This window comes from Hemibagrus wyckioides, linkage group LG28, assembly GCF_019097595.1.
Source record: "Hemibagrus wyckioides isolate EC202008001 linkage group LG28, SWU_Hwy_1.0, whole genome shotgun sequence".
Taxonomy (NCBI): Eukaryota; Metazoa; Chordata; class Actinopteri; order Siluriformes; family Bagridae; genus Hemibagrus; species Hemibagrus wyckioides.
The window spans coordinates 8,887,026-8,902,023 of record NC_080737.1 but is presented as its reverse complement, the minus strand read 5'-3'; the positions used below and the strand labels follow the sequence as shown (position 1 = coordinate 8,902,023).

At 38.9% G+C, this 14,998-nt stretch overlaps 1 protein-coding gene across 5 annotated transcripts in view; it reads right to left on the bottom strand.

Moving 5' to 3' along the window:
- garnl3 (GTPase activating Rap/RanGAP domain like 3) overlaps window positions 1-14,998 on the bottom strand; it is an 89,004-nt gene that overhangs the window by 39,585 nt on the left and 34,421 nt on the right. For all 5 annotated transcript variants that reach the window (XM_058383905.1, XM_058383902.1, XM_058383906.1 and 2 more), the window contains exon 2: window positions 13,234-13,303. In XM_058383905.1, coding sequence (XP_058239888.1) covers window positions 13,234-13,303 — 70 coding nt within the window. The remainder of the gene's footprint in view (window positions 1-13,233; window positions 13,304-14,998) is intronic.

The following is a 14,998-nucleotide window of genomic DNA, read 5'->3' as shown; positions in this document are numbered from 1 at the left end:
TTGCATTTGGATGTGGATGATAAAGGGGCCAGATGAAATACAAAACAAACGGGATCGGCGGCCGATAGCGGATCGATGCAGTAAGTATTCTAATGAATTCACATGTGCCGGTACACATTTACAATTTGCTCTCTCTTGGTCATGACCTTCAGGGAGAGTTAATGTGTATGCACACTTGCGTGAGGGGGAAATTAAACTTTTAGCCCTAATGTCATGCATGAAGATTAATGTCTGTATTGTTTAAAACACAATATATTTTTTGAATGTGTTGTTTCTGAAAGGAACAGAAAAGGGCCATATCCTCTTCTGAAGAAAGCTTGCGATGTACGAAAAGTGAGAACAGAAAGCTCGAGGAAGGATAAATCAGTGATTGTGGATATATAATTGATCTCATCAAGGAGACTATGAATACGTTATCACGCCTCACACACAGCAGAGCCAGGAAAAGCAAAGGGAGAGAAAAGAGAAGAGAGAGGAGGTGGGAGACAAGGTAAAGAATGCATACGGAAAGAACAGAGACAGAGAATATAAAGAACGTCCTTGTAGCAAGAAGAAACTAAAATGATTTTAATAAAATATAGTCTGGTCCATAAGTATCTGGACGGCGACGTAATTTTACATATGTATCTGGACAGTGATGACATTTTTAACAGTCCTTCCATTTACATAGGCTCAAAAGTAATTGAACTAAAAAGCTGTTTCATGGCAAGGTCTAGCCTGAGATAAAAGGTCTGGAGTTGATTTTGGTTGCTGTTCATAGGAACTCTCACTATTCAGTCCAGAGAAGTGTTGATGCAAGGGAAACAAAAACAAAACTCACCTTTGAGAAATAGTAGAAACTTTAAGAAGAAAGAATGTACTGGTGAGTCAAGCTCAGCAACACCAGAAGACCTGGAGGACCAACTAAAGTGGATGATCTCAGAAGGTGAAGGTCAAGAAAAACCCCGTCACAACATCTAGCCAGTCAAGAAAACTCTGGATGAAGTTGGCGTATCATTGTCAAAGTCTACAATCAAGAAATGCCTTCATCGATGTAACCATAAGATGCAAAGCACTGATCACTGTCAAGAATTAATGAACATATTAATGGAGATATCAAACAGCATCAGGCTGAAAAGACTAATTTACATTGCTAAGGGCAAGAGGAAAGACTTTGTTCAGCTATGGGAACTATGTTGTTGTTGTGTGCTTGTTTGATGTGGTGTTATAGAAGAAAAAAAGATTAGACTTCGCTGGAAAAAAAAATACATAAATAAAACCCTGCCTAGATCTGGAACAGGATTCAGACAGATGAAACTAAGATGAACCTGTAGCAGAATGCTGGGAAAGGAAGACTATGGGGAAAGACAGAAAGGATCATGAGCCAAAGCATACCACATCATCCGTCAATCACGGTTATGGCATGGGCATACAGTATACGGCTGCCAAAGGAACCGGCTGATTGTTTATTGATGATGTGGCTGCTGACAGAAGTAGCAGGATGAATCCTTAAGTATTTAGAGCTATATTTATGCTCCGCTTCAGTCAAAAGCTGCTAAAACCTATAGTATAGTGCTCATAGACTCGACTATAGTATAAAATAACAAAAAAGCACAGGGCTGTCCAAATTTCATCATCAGTTTTTAACAATATATTCAATCTCAAATTATATTCTGTGCTGAAAATATTACAATTCGTATTTTACTAGGGCTTAAGACATACTATCTGACTAAACTTTTTAGGTTATACAGACGAGTGTAATTTAATCATTAGTGCTGGGAAAAATATAAAATATGAATATCGCTATTACGAAAAACAAACATTATAGGCTCAACAATGTTAGACTCAACTTCCTTTAAAAATGAATCTGAAGCAAAAAACAACTATGTTTGATATTTAAATGCAGTGGTCAACATAAGTGGTCCGGGTAGCTCAAGTGGTTAAGGTTTTGGGTCTTAGAAAGGAATATCGGGGTTCAGGCGCCAGCACCACCAAGCTGCCACCATTGGACCCTTGAGCAAGGCCCCCAACCCACCCTGCTCCAGGGGCACTGCATCATGCCTGACCCTGCGCTTGGACCCCAACAACCAAGGATGGGATATGCGAAGAAAGAATTTCACTGTCCAGTAATGTATATGTGACAACTTAATGTCAAAAGCGACTCTGGTTTTCTAGAGTGGACTGGCAGTGCTTCTGTAGCAGATCTTTGGGACTAGTGAAGATTTAAAAAGCTGACGATAAAAACAGTATGATTAAAAATGACTGTATGTGTCAACAAGTGATATTGTGAAGCTCCACTAGGATAAAAAACATAAGCACTTCAAACTGATTTGTCTTATTTAAAGCCATTAATATTTAAGCATATGGATGGGAGATGGATGGGAGTACCCTGATATGAAACACATTTCTTTTTCAATTGTACTAATAATGCTCAGATGTTGTTTTATTTATGTATCTGACTTTAGTCACCAGTCAAGCTTGTGCTCTCAAGCTTCCCTGACAGACACAAGAAGAAACCAATAATAATATCCAACCACAGGCAGTTCATGAGCTTACATATCCTCCTCGTTTGGTTTGACAACACAGCAGCATGGCTGACAACATGGCAGAGCTGGTGTCTAAATAAATATGGAATTGCAGGATTTTACACAACAGACACTGTGGAAATGACTGTTTGAGCTATATGATGTAATACGCTAATATATTCACAATACCTGTTCAAAATGACATGTAGCTTTAAAGTGACTAAAATGTCTTGTAGCTTTCTTTATATTTTAAGAATTAAAACTAATACACCTTTGAAAATGAGACAAATATAATGGAATATGTTATATCTATCAATTGAATGTAGGATATTTAGCATTCCGTTTTACACATTAAAGTATGATTCAATCCAAGAGACATTCATTTTCATGATGTTTTAAATGTAAAATGTGTTGACCTGGATAACAAAGTCGGGCTTTGAAACAAAACAAATCATGCTGCATCAGTATGCATAATGAACCATTTCATTATCGCTTCATGGGAGCCTGAATTAAAGCAGAAACGTCTCCCACCACGACCTATCATACCATTTAATATGAGGTTTCCTGGCTACAAAAAAGAAAGAGAAGAAAGACAAGCCAAAGCAGCACTGATGGATATCTGAGAAGCTCCTTTATGTGCTCTTTTTATGTGCAGCATCGTATTGTGTGTAAAAGGTCAAAAGTGCAGGGGTCACAGAGTGAGATTAGACATGTGACCTTTTCGCTGGGTCATTATCAAGCCACCCAGAGAAAGGTTCCATCTCTTTCACTCCCCACTGATTTACCTCTCTGTCTCTCTCTCTCATTCACTTCCACAAAGAGATGTGAGCATTAACAGTAAAATCAGAAGCAGAGCAAAAACAAGTGAAGGGATCATCATACAAGTTGCATTCTCTTTTATGTTATGTTTTCACAAATCTAACTGCACTGCACATCAGACTTGACTTGGTTTGATTTGAAGATGTCTGTACATTTCCCACTCGCCAATATGTGATGAGTGTCAAGGCGTTTAGAGTTTTATATTTGTAGCAGCTTGGATTAGAAAGTGGTTCTATTTGTAGAGCGACAAGAGAAAGACAAAACCTAATTCATTTTTGCAAAACAAATATTTGTTTAATGCTCTAATAATATATTGTATTGTATCATACCTCGATGCTGTAAATATAATCACATGTTGTAAATCACATCGTCTGCTTCACTACACTATCTGCTTAGTAAAAGTAAATACAAGAGCATAAATACAACATGCTAGGTCACACACATCCTCTATGACTCATCCTCTCTGCAGGAATGTATATGCTTTTTTTGTCTGCTATATTAATGCACTAGTTAGTCCCTGGTGGTCCAGTGGCAGGATCCCACACTCTCACTGCCACAGCCTAGGTTTGATTTTTGTGCAGGGAACCAATCCAGCCACTGAAGGGTTAACTCTCAGTGCTGGTCCCAAGCCAGGATTAAATTGGAGGGTTGTGTCAAGTAGAGTATCTGGAGTAAAACCTGTGCCAAATCAAATATGCTGATTGGATGGTCTGGGAAGGCGACCCCGTACATGGAGCAGGCGAAGGATAACAATAACATTAATGCAGTAGTTAACTTGTGATTATCTAGGCTGCCATTTTTGGCCTAGTCAGTTATGTAACCAGGCAACAGTAACATGGGACTTAGGAGGCTTTCACATTGAGGCTTTCACCTGGCCAATGGTTGATCTAACAGATTTATGATTTTATGACAGCAGCAAGGTTAAGGTAAGTGGTACATGCCAAAGCTACATCCATATAAATGCCAGAACACAAGATTTCCCAGCAGAACATTGCCCAGAGCATCACTGTCTCCTTCTCATAGATCATCCTGGTTCTTCACCAAGTTTTTAACTCACATGTACCCAGGCATCCACATGATGTAAAAGAAAATCACGATGTAAAAGAGAACACATGGCCCTGTTGCTGGTTCAGTGGTTGTCCTTCCTTAGGCACCTTTGTTTTTGGGTACTAACCACTGCATACTGGGAACAGCACACAAGACACATGTTTTGGAGATGCTATGACCCTGGTGTCTGGCTATCACAATTTGGCCCTTGTCAAAGTGGCTCAGATCGTTATGCTCTGGCGTTTCCTGCTTCCAACTTTGAGAACTTACTGTTTACTTCCTGCCAAATATATCCCACCCCTTGACAGGTGCCACTGTAACAAGATAATCAATGTTATTCACCTCACCTGTCAGTATATACATATATATATATATGTATATATATATATATATATATATACGAATAATCCATAACATAAGAGCCAAAAATACTGACAGGTGAGGTGAATAACACTGATTATCTTGTTACAGTGGCACCTGTCAAGGGGTGGGATATATTTGGCAGGAAGTGAACAGTAAGTTCTCAAACTTGGAAGCAGGAAACGCCAGAGCATAACGATCTGAGCCACTTTGACAAGGGCCAAATTGTGAATATATATATATATAAACGCTAATGACCTTTTGGGTTATATGGAAATGTCATGCTTTGGGACTGATGCACGATGCCCCCTCTCAGCCACCCACCTGCTCTTCCTGTGTCGCAGCTCACTGTATTCCAGTATTTCTGAAAAGCAGCTTGCCTACATTATTGGCCCTAAAACATGTGAGTCATGCCAGGACACATGTCACAATGTAGTGTCTTGCCAAATTACTTATTTTTATACTAATGGCGCCACTGTGAGCTCTGTCTCTGCTGAGCATATGTGTGGGGGGTTTCCACACAACCTCAGATTACTGTATAGGCCTTTCATTGTTAAAAATAAATGAAAAAACAAAATGAACATTAAAAAAATATATTTCATCTAATCCATTACTGAAAAGAAGTCATATAAATTACATGAACCTGAAATAAGCCTGACAAATAATCTCAGCTATAGACTACAAAAAATAATATAAATGTAATTTGAAGAAAAAAAAAAGAGACAGGTCAGTCTGCTTCTTTTGTTGGTTCAACATGATGGACAGACAGCACTAGCCAGCACTCTTTGCATCATTGCCTGTGGTGATTACAGACACTTGGAGCAGATACTCAGTAAAGTGTATTTCCTTGAGAAGTGTTTTAGGGTCTGAAACACTGCATCACCATAATCTCTGTGGTTGGTCTGTAGTACCTCCTACACGTATAAACCGGAGGCTTCATAAATGCTGCCACTCGACTCTGCCATTACGGCCAATTAATATTAAGTGATAATACTTCATCACGCATGCTAATTCCTCTGCAGCAATTCCACACTATTTCAGCTTAGTGTGATACAACAGATGCAAATCCAGGTTTGGATAGAAAAAGGTGTCTAAAATAACAGATCCACATAAGGCAGTGCATTATATTTTAACTGATTCAAATGTACAGACTACAACAGACTACAAGGAGGCTTTTATTCCCAGTGTATTCTGGGGAAAAAAGAATTTGTTGCAGTGAGTGTCTATTAGTACCAAAATTATGCGTTAGATTTTACTCTTATATTCCAGTACAACTCTATTAAAAGTCCTAAACTACAATAGACATGAATTTGGAAGCTCCGGTTTGCAGATTAAACCCATTTTACAGCAGAATCAACGCTGCAGCACTGTACATGAATTACAATACACCGGCTGCTGCATGGAATATTCGCTTCTGTCGGTTCATTCAATATATCATGGAAAAAATCTCTACTGTCTGACTACTGTAAACATGCACGTGCACTGTGTTCATCTAAACAACTGTCAGTCTGAGATTTTCCTAATCTTAGTGTTTTTACTGTTATAATAACGTGTGAACAGTTATGGTGAAGACACAGAGCATGCACTGCTACCTTAAGGCTACAGGCATAAAGTATTATCTATAACGTTTCTGTTGTGTGTTTCAAATTCTCTGTTCATCATTCCTTTATATTGTCTGTCAAACACAAACACGTGCACGGCTCAACAACAGGACGTAAGTTAAACCGCAGTGGGAAATGGGATACGGCACATGAAAGCTGTTGTCCACTGTAAGAAATTCTGTTCATTATTATAATGGAATGTTTTTTATATTAAACATAAAATGTTGCCATAGTGGATTAAATAAAACATATTTTAGAAAAATGGTTCTGCACTGACTATTTTTAATAATATCTTAAAATAATATTTCTTCAACATCACTGTGACTCGTGAAAACATAAAATAATTGCGTAAAAGTTTAACACTACTTTAAGGTTTGCTGTAAACATCTCAGGCCTATTTGCATCATCGGTTGATATAAATCGACGGAAAATGTACAAGTCTTGGTCTTGCACTTGTTTCAGCTTTAATTGAGAATAAAATGTGATCACTGGCTTTTACACACATTCACAAGGACACAAATTACGCTCAAGACCTTAAGCTGGCAACTGTGATGAAACCAGCCTCCGGGGGGAAAAGGAAGAAATAAATCTAGCTACTTCTTCATTTATTACATGACCAACGTTGGAACCAACTTCTGTTTGTGGGCTCTAGAGGGCTTTAGCAGTTTTAAAGCAAAGTGCTTAATTGAGTTTTGAACATTTGCAATATGTCGCACTTTTGTTCATTAGTTACTTTGAGAAAACATTAAACGCTTGAGACGTGCACCTATCCTGAGTGTACTGTATAACTAGATTATGCAGACCTGAGCATTCAGATTGCTCATGAATAATAACCACATTTTTGATCACAATGTGGGCAAATGTTAACTGTTAGTTTAACTGGCACCTAGTGTATTTCTCCCTGAGTATTTCAAAAGTAAATTCTAATACTTAAGTATACAGTAGAAGACTGGAATAAACCTAAAACCAAAGAGAGATTCATGGATAATACTGCAGATGGAAACATCATTGCTTACCAAATAATTTGGGCCAAGGTGTGTGGATAAGCCATAGTGATAACCATTTGAACAACATTCTAACCTCACTTCATACAAAATGCAACAAGCAATTTTTATGCAACTGAAAGTAAGAAGCTTTTTCTCCAAATATGGAAAACAATCCTTGCCACAAGCCCATTAAGCAGCAGCATCTCATTAAGGTTTATTTGTTGCCTTTCAGAAATTCAAAAACTCAGATAGGAAAATGGCATTCGTGTCTCGTGTTTCGTGAAAATGGCTGAGAACCAGATGTATTTATAAAACACAATTAAGTACAATATCCAACTGTTTCTGCTTTGCTGGTAAAAGCCACTGCAGATTGAGTATCCAGGTCTGCACATGCTTCATGAAATATAGACTTTAAAAGCACACTTATTATGATGCATGAGAATACAGAGAGTTTTCCAGTCTTCTTAGAGCTTTAGTTTTCCCTGGAGGTTGGAGGCAAGGCACTAAACCTCTTCTGAATACTCAAGCATCCCTTGTAACATCAGATGATGCATGTTATTACAGACGGGTGGAAAAAAACGTTAGATTTTATTTATTAACCATATGGGTGCAAAGTACTCTGCAAGTATCGTGAACAGATATTTGTATTTTACGACAGTTTCTACTTTTCATTTGTTTCTTGCTGAATGTCTTAGTTTGCAGTTGGATATAGCTACAATATGTACAGTAATGAAACTTAAATATGTTCTACAAGATAGAGGTTTATGGAAGTCCTATATTCATTGCCACTTTGCATTGCTAGCTACTTTCAGCTACATCAGCAACTTCAGTCCTTTTTAATAAGACTGAAGAAGAATGAATTCAAGCTTACGTTTATAGTTCTATAGCTTTTATGCTGCCATCAAGTTACACAATCCCTAAACTCAGCCTCAGACATTCCGCCCATGAACCGTTGGCTGAACGTCAGATGTATAAGGCACACAAAACTGGAAACATTTCAGGAGTTTTGAAGTAGTCATTTGATTGGTTGGATTCTACAGGATTTCCAAGAGACATTTATTAAGAATCCTCCTGGAAACAAAGTCAACGCAATGTTCTACTTTCAGCATGGAATAAGGTAGCCACCGTAGGTACCCTACAAAATGGTGCGACAGAATTAAGACCATTTTGCACATGATTATTGTACATGGCAGTGGTGGTAGCCCAAGTGGTTAAGGCTCTGGGTCGTTGACTAGAAAATCAGGGTTCAAGCCGCTGCCACTGTTGGGCCCTTGAGCAAAGTCCCCAGCCCACACTGATCCAGGGGCTGACCCTGCACTCTGACCCCAACCCTCCAAGGATGGGATATACAAAGAAAGAATTTCACTGTGCAGTAATGTATACGTGACAGATAAAGGCAACTTAATTCATTGTGAATCAATTAAACACTAGGTTTTTTTTTTTTGACAGACACGTATGTTACTTTCTACTGAATATTGCTGAACAGTTTATGTAAGTGTAAATATAATGTGCTTCACAGAGATACCTACACAGCCGGCATCTCCGCTGGAAATCATACACTTGTTCATTTCTAGCTCATCATATCTTACAACATTACATTAGCTACCAAGTTTTAGCCTAGCCAATTAAGTTTCCGGGCAACCAAAACATAGATCTGGGCAGCACGCTGCAGCTTCCGCTTGCCTGCTGGGCCTGCTAATGAATTTATCATTGGCAATGTCATCAAATTACTCTAATAAACCTTGGCAAGGAATTCCAGTTGCTTCAAACACGGTTTATTATCCATTAGGTTGCCTGAAGGAGGTGAATGAAGATGATGAGCACTTTCTGTTTTGAAGTTTTAATCCTATCCACCATGTTGCCAACTGTCTGGGTGTAGGCTGTAGACAACAACGTGTAGATTAATGCCATAAATAAATGCAGAATAATGGATCAGGTGGTCCATGGTCTAGATACTGACATCCAAGTAGTCATTAATACCCCCGAAAAAATTATTTGTAATGCTGGAACACTGGTCATTTTTCTGTCCGCATTTAATTTGAACAACATTTAACATGCACTGTCCATGTATGTGTTATTTTATATTAATGTCTTAAAGAACTATGATGTTTCGGTGAAATTATTAGTCCCTATTTGTATTTGCTGCTGCTTTCATGGGCAGAGTTTGAAAGTGCATTACAGTTCTGTCACTGAATGTAAATTCACTGCTGCAGTGATGACGAAGCATTTTTTTTTTTTTTATCTCCCCGTTTCAAGCTCTGAATCCTATGGAAGGTCCACCGAGGGGAGTCTGTTAGACGGTTGCCGGAATTATTTGCTTAATTCTTTGCTGACTCACTTACGCAGAGTCTTACCAGGGGTTAGTTTCAGTTTGAGTTAAATGGCTCTTCGCATTAACACCTTCGTTTGCATTTGTTTTATTTATACGACACTCAGGCACTCAGATGCACAATTAACTCCGCTGGCATGACATCAGAGCTGGTCATAGATCAAAATCAATTAGCATTACAGAGCCATGGAAATGAAAAGTCGCACTTCAGCCAACTAACTCCAAACAAAACAAGAGAGTAACACCAAGATATGCACATAATCCAATTATTAAAGTTAATCAAAGCAGTAATTAAATGACAGAAAGTGCACTTTATCTCGCTAAGGGAAAACAATATTAACTGCATGCACCTGCGCAGACAAGCCGTCAGACGAATCATTAAAATGAAACCTGGTGAAAATTAAAGGACTGGCAGGAGGCTGGTTGCAGAAGGAGCACAGATGCTTTGTAATTGTCGTGGAATTTCTACAACCGAAAAGCGTATTGTGAAACTCAATATGAATAAGACACGTACATAAGCACAGAACATAAAGTTGTAAGCTGCGGTACAAGCCCACAAAAGAAGGTCACGACAGTTCGGAGATGTCAGGGGGTCAAGCAGCTTGATGCAGTTATATCAAGCAAAGCACATGCAAGCAAATTTTAAGCAGTTCTTTCTTTAATGTCACCTAAAAATTGTGAGGTCTGTCAGAAAAGATATCTTTAACAGATTTAGATGTAAATTTAGTTCATTTCTGGAAAGAAATTATATATATATATATATATATATATATATATATATATATATATATATATATATATATATATAAATATATAAATATAGAAATATATATATACACTATATTGCCAAAAGTATTCGCTCACCCATCCAAATAATCAGAATCAGGTGTTCCAATCACTTCCATGGCCAGAGGTGTATAAAATCAAGCACCTAGGCATGCAGACTGTTTTTACAAACATTTGTGAAAGAATGGGTCGCTCTCAGGAGCTCAGTGAATTCCAGCGTGGAACTGTGATAGGATGCCACCTGTGCAACAAATCCAGTCGTGAAATTTCCTCGCTCCTAAATATTCCACAGTCAACTGTCAGCTGTATTATAAGAACGTGGAAGTGTTTGGGAACGACAGCAACTCAGCCACGAAGTGGTAGGCCACGTAAACTGACGGAGCGGGGTCAGCGGATGCTGAGGCGCATAGTGCGAAGAGGTCGCCATCTTTCTGCAGAGTCAATCACTACAGACCTCCAAACTTCATGTGGCCTTCAGATTAGCTCAAGAACAGTGCACAGAGAGCTTCATGGAATGGGTTTCCATGGCCGAGCAGCTGCATCCAAGCCATACATCACCAAGTGCAATGTAAAGCGTCAGATGCAGTGGTGTAAAGCACGCCGCCACTGGACTCTAGAGCAGTGGAGACGCGTTCTCTGGAGTGACGAATTGCGCTTCTCCATCTAGCAATCTGATGGACGAGTCTGGGTTTGGCGGTTGCCAGGAGAACGGTACTTGTCTGACTGCATTGTGCCAAGTGTAAAGTTTGGTGGAGGGGGGATTATGGTGTGGGGTTGTTTTTCAGGAGCTGGGCTTGGCCCCTTAGTTCCAGTGAAAGGAACTCTGAATGCTTCAGCATACCAAGACATTTTGGACAATTCCATGCTCCCAACTTTGTGGGAACAGTTTGGAGCTGGCCCCTTCCTCTTTCAACATGACTGTGCACCAGTGACCAAAGCAAGGTCCATAAAGACATGGATGACAGAGTCTGGTGTGGATGAACTTGACTGGCCTTGCACAGAGTCCTGACCTCAACCCGATAGAACACCTTTGGGATGAATTAGAGCGGAGACTGAGAGCCAGGCCTTCTCGTCCAACATCAGTGTGAGACCACACAAATGTGCTTCTGGAAGAATGGTCAAAAATTCCCATAAACACACTCCTAAACCTTGTGGACAGCCTTCCCAGAAGAGTTGAAGCTGTTATAGCTGCAAAGGGTGGACCAACGGCATATTGAACCCTATGGATTAGGAATGGGATGTCACTTAAGTTCATATGCGAGTCAAGGCAGGTGAGCGAATACTTTTGGCAATATAGTGTATATATATATATATATATATATATATATATATATATATATATATATATATATATATATATATATGTATATATATAAAAATACAAAAAATGTAAAAGTTTTTCCCAGGCCCTGTAGATTTCCCAAGCTGCTGTGTTTGATAACAAGTATGTGGTTTTGTCGCCCGGCTCTATCTGACACAAAGTCGTCCATCTCACACTACCCACAAACTTCACAAAGGAAACAACAGTGAGTGTGGTCTTCAACCATTTCCTGTGTATCAGTTATCAAGTCACTGCAGACTACAATTTAAGGATTACAGAAATGTGAACACATAAATTTTTTTTTTTTCGTCTTCTCAAATACAATATACAGCACAGTACTTCTGTCAAAGCAATAGGCAACATGTCTTGAGCTGCCCCATAATCTCCCTCCTGGAATTTATAAATATCAGGATATCTAATTATTGTCATATAATGCTGTGTTGTTTAATGAGAAATTCACTGATGATGTGCCATGGTCAAAAAATATTCTTAATATTACGCTGTTGCATCTTGTATTACACCACCCATTACCTCCAACCAGACATTCATATCAGTGGAGACAAATGTTGCTGTGATTATTTTTATTTAATTTACAGTGGGAAAGTTACGTGTACTTTTCTGTAGAAGCCCGCAGGAGCAACACTAATAAAAAATGACTAGTTAAGTAACTGACTGTTGTTTATCATAGACTATACTTATATACAAAACCTGTATTCACTACACTTGGGGGAAAAAATCGCTACGCTAACTGTGACCACCCTTTACAGCCATGGTGAGCGGAAAAGCATCTCAGAAAAGCACAACACATCAAACCTCAAGGTGTTGATGTATGACAACAGCAAATAGCTACACCGGGCCCCACTGCTGTCATCCAAGAACACGAATGTGGGCACAGACTCAATGAAAAGCGTCAGCCGACGAGAAAAGACCAGGTGACGTTTTTCTAATCTTCTTGTCCAGTATCAGTTACCTATTTTTGCCCACAGAACTGTCACTCACGGGATGTTTTTTGTTTGTTTTTCACACAGATCTGCATAAGCTCTAGAGACTTGTGTATGTGTGAAATACTCAGTACAGCCAGTCTGGCACCAACAACCGTGCCATGCTCAAAGATCACAATAATTTTTTTCCTGTAATCTGAACTTTGATGCGAATATTATTTGAAGCTCTTGATCTGTATCTGCGTGATTTTGAGCTTCTGCCACATGATTGGCTGCTCGCATAAAAGGGCAGGTGAACCTGTGTTCCAGGTAAAGAGGCCAGTGTGTGTGTGTGTGTGTGTATAGACTGCACGATACCAAATACCATCATGCTGCATTGTAATACAAAAACTAGTAAAAATATTTGCATTGAAATAGCAGAACATTCTTAATGTAATTCTTAAAGCAAAAACATTATGATTAAAATTCTGTTTAAAATTCTGTTAGTACATGGACCATGTTTTCATGCTATAACAAAAAAATACACTAGGAATACATACCAGTTCCACTGATCCATAGTGCTTCCTGCTAAACTCGCCCCTCCTGCAGCCCAGGTCTTCAGACGCAGAGCTGCAACACACACAGTACACAAAAAGAGAGTCATTAACTCAAAACAGCATTCCATATGATGTTCATCCACTTGCAGATGCACATTAGAAGTGGACACTGGCTACATTAGGTACACAAGCTATTGAATCATAGTTTCAATTCTCGATGCAGACCCTTGAGCTAAGCAGCATTTTCATATGTATACACAGTGTGTTTGTGTAGTTTATCCCAGAGGGGACTAATTTGAGGAAGATCATTCCTATAGTTTCCATAATCAAATTATATCTCATACCATCAACACCAATGTTTCATAGTAGAGAAAAGTATACAAAGTACCGTAAGTGTGTGTGTGTGTGTGTGTGTGTGTGCACATATGAGAGCAAGAGTGTATGACTGGGTTTCTCCGGCTCTACTGAAAGGGCTATCATTATGCTTCCATTAGTTCTTTATACAGCAAATAATTTAATAATTTCTGTTCATGAGAGAAGCTGACAGCAACTGTACAAGTGCTTGAGGTCATGTTAGAGCTTATATGTGCTGTTGCACCTTACTTTGTGAATATGAGTACATACATATGAGTGTATATATATAAATATATCAGAAGCCTTTATTTGTCACATGTACACTACAGCACAGTGAAATTCGTTCTTCACATATTCCAACATTGGAGGTTGGGGTCAGAACACAGGGTGAGCCATGATTCAGTGCCCCTGGGATTCTCAAGGGCTGAAGGGCCCAACAGTGGCAGCTTGGCAGTGCTGGGGCTTGAACCCCAACCCTCCAATAAACAACCAACAGCCTTAATTGTTTGAGCCATCACTGCCCCTATGTACATGGTCACAAGTAACTGTAAAAAAGACACTGACTTCAATTCAATTTGTATGGCACTTTTAACAATGGCCACACACCTGAAAATTTTTGAATGACTCATATGATGTGAAATTCAACAAAATATCCATAAAATTAACTCCTTATACTTAACTGAGCAACTCACTTCATTCTGTAGGTCCTGATCGGCTTGCTGTGGAAACATGCTAAAGCTGTCCTACACTCTAGACAAAGGTCATCTTGTGGCACCAATTAGCGTTATTGACCAGAGCATCCCACATTGTGTCTTTGCATCTATTTCCATCAATACAGCATTCAGAGAATGATGTGCTCATTTTCTATAGTCATCGGACAAGAGGACTGGTTTTGAAACAAATGAACCTGCGGTAATTACAGTCCCTTAATAATGTAGGTAGTAGTAACTGCAGTCCATTGTTAGATGGATCATGTAAACCTAGAAAGTAGTCTGACTTCAACAAGCTGGATTATTGTAACACAATAAAATCTTATATAGGCTGCAATAGTTATACAATTAGAGTCACTGATTTTTTTTTATCATCAATACATAATTCACTTCAACAACAAACTGGATTGTTTCTCACTTCCCTCACCTGTGAATGCTTCAGTGTTTGTTATTAGGGGATTATTTTTTTAATTTCCTTTCAAGTCTGTAGCTCTACAGTCAAGGCTTACTGTAGAAAATAAATGTGATTACTGTAATATTTTACATTTAGCCCATTTATTTATTTAAACTGATCATGTCAATAAACTACACACCTAGGCATATACTGCTATTAAACCAAGCTCCCTTCCAAAGCCACAGTACAGAGGACTAATGCACTGTCCAGCCTTATAAAACTACAGTTCCATGTGCTGCGGCTGTGAGCT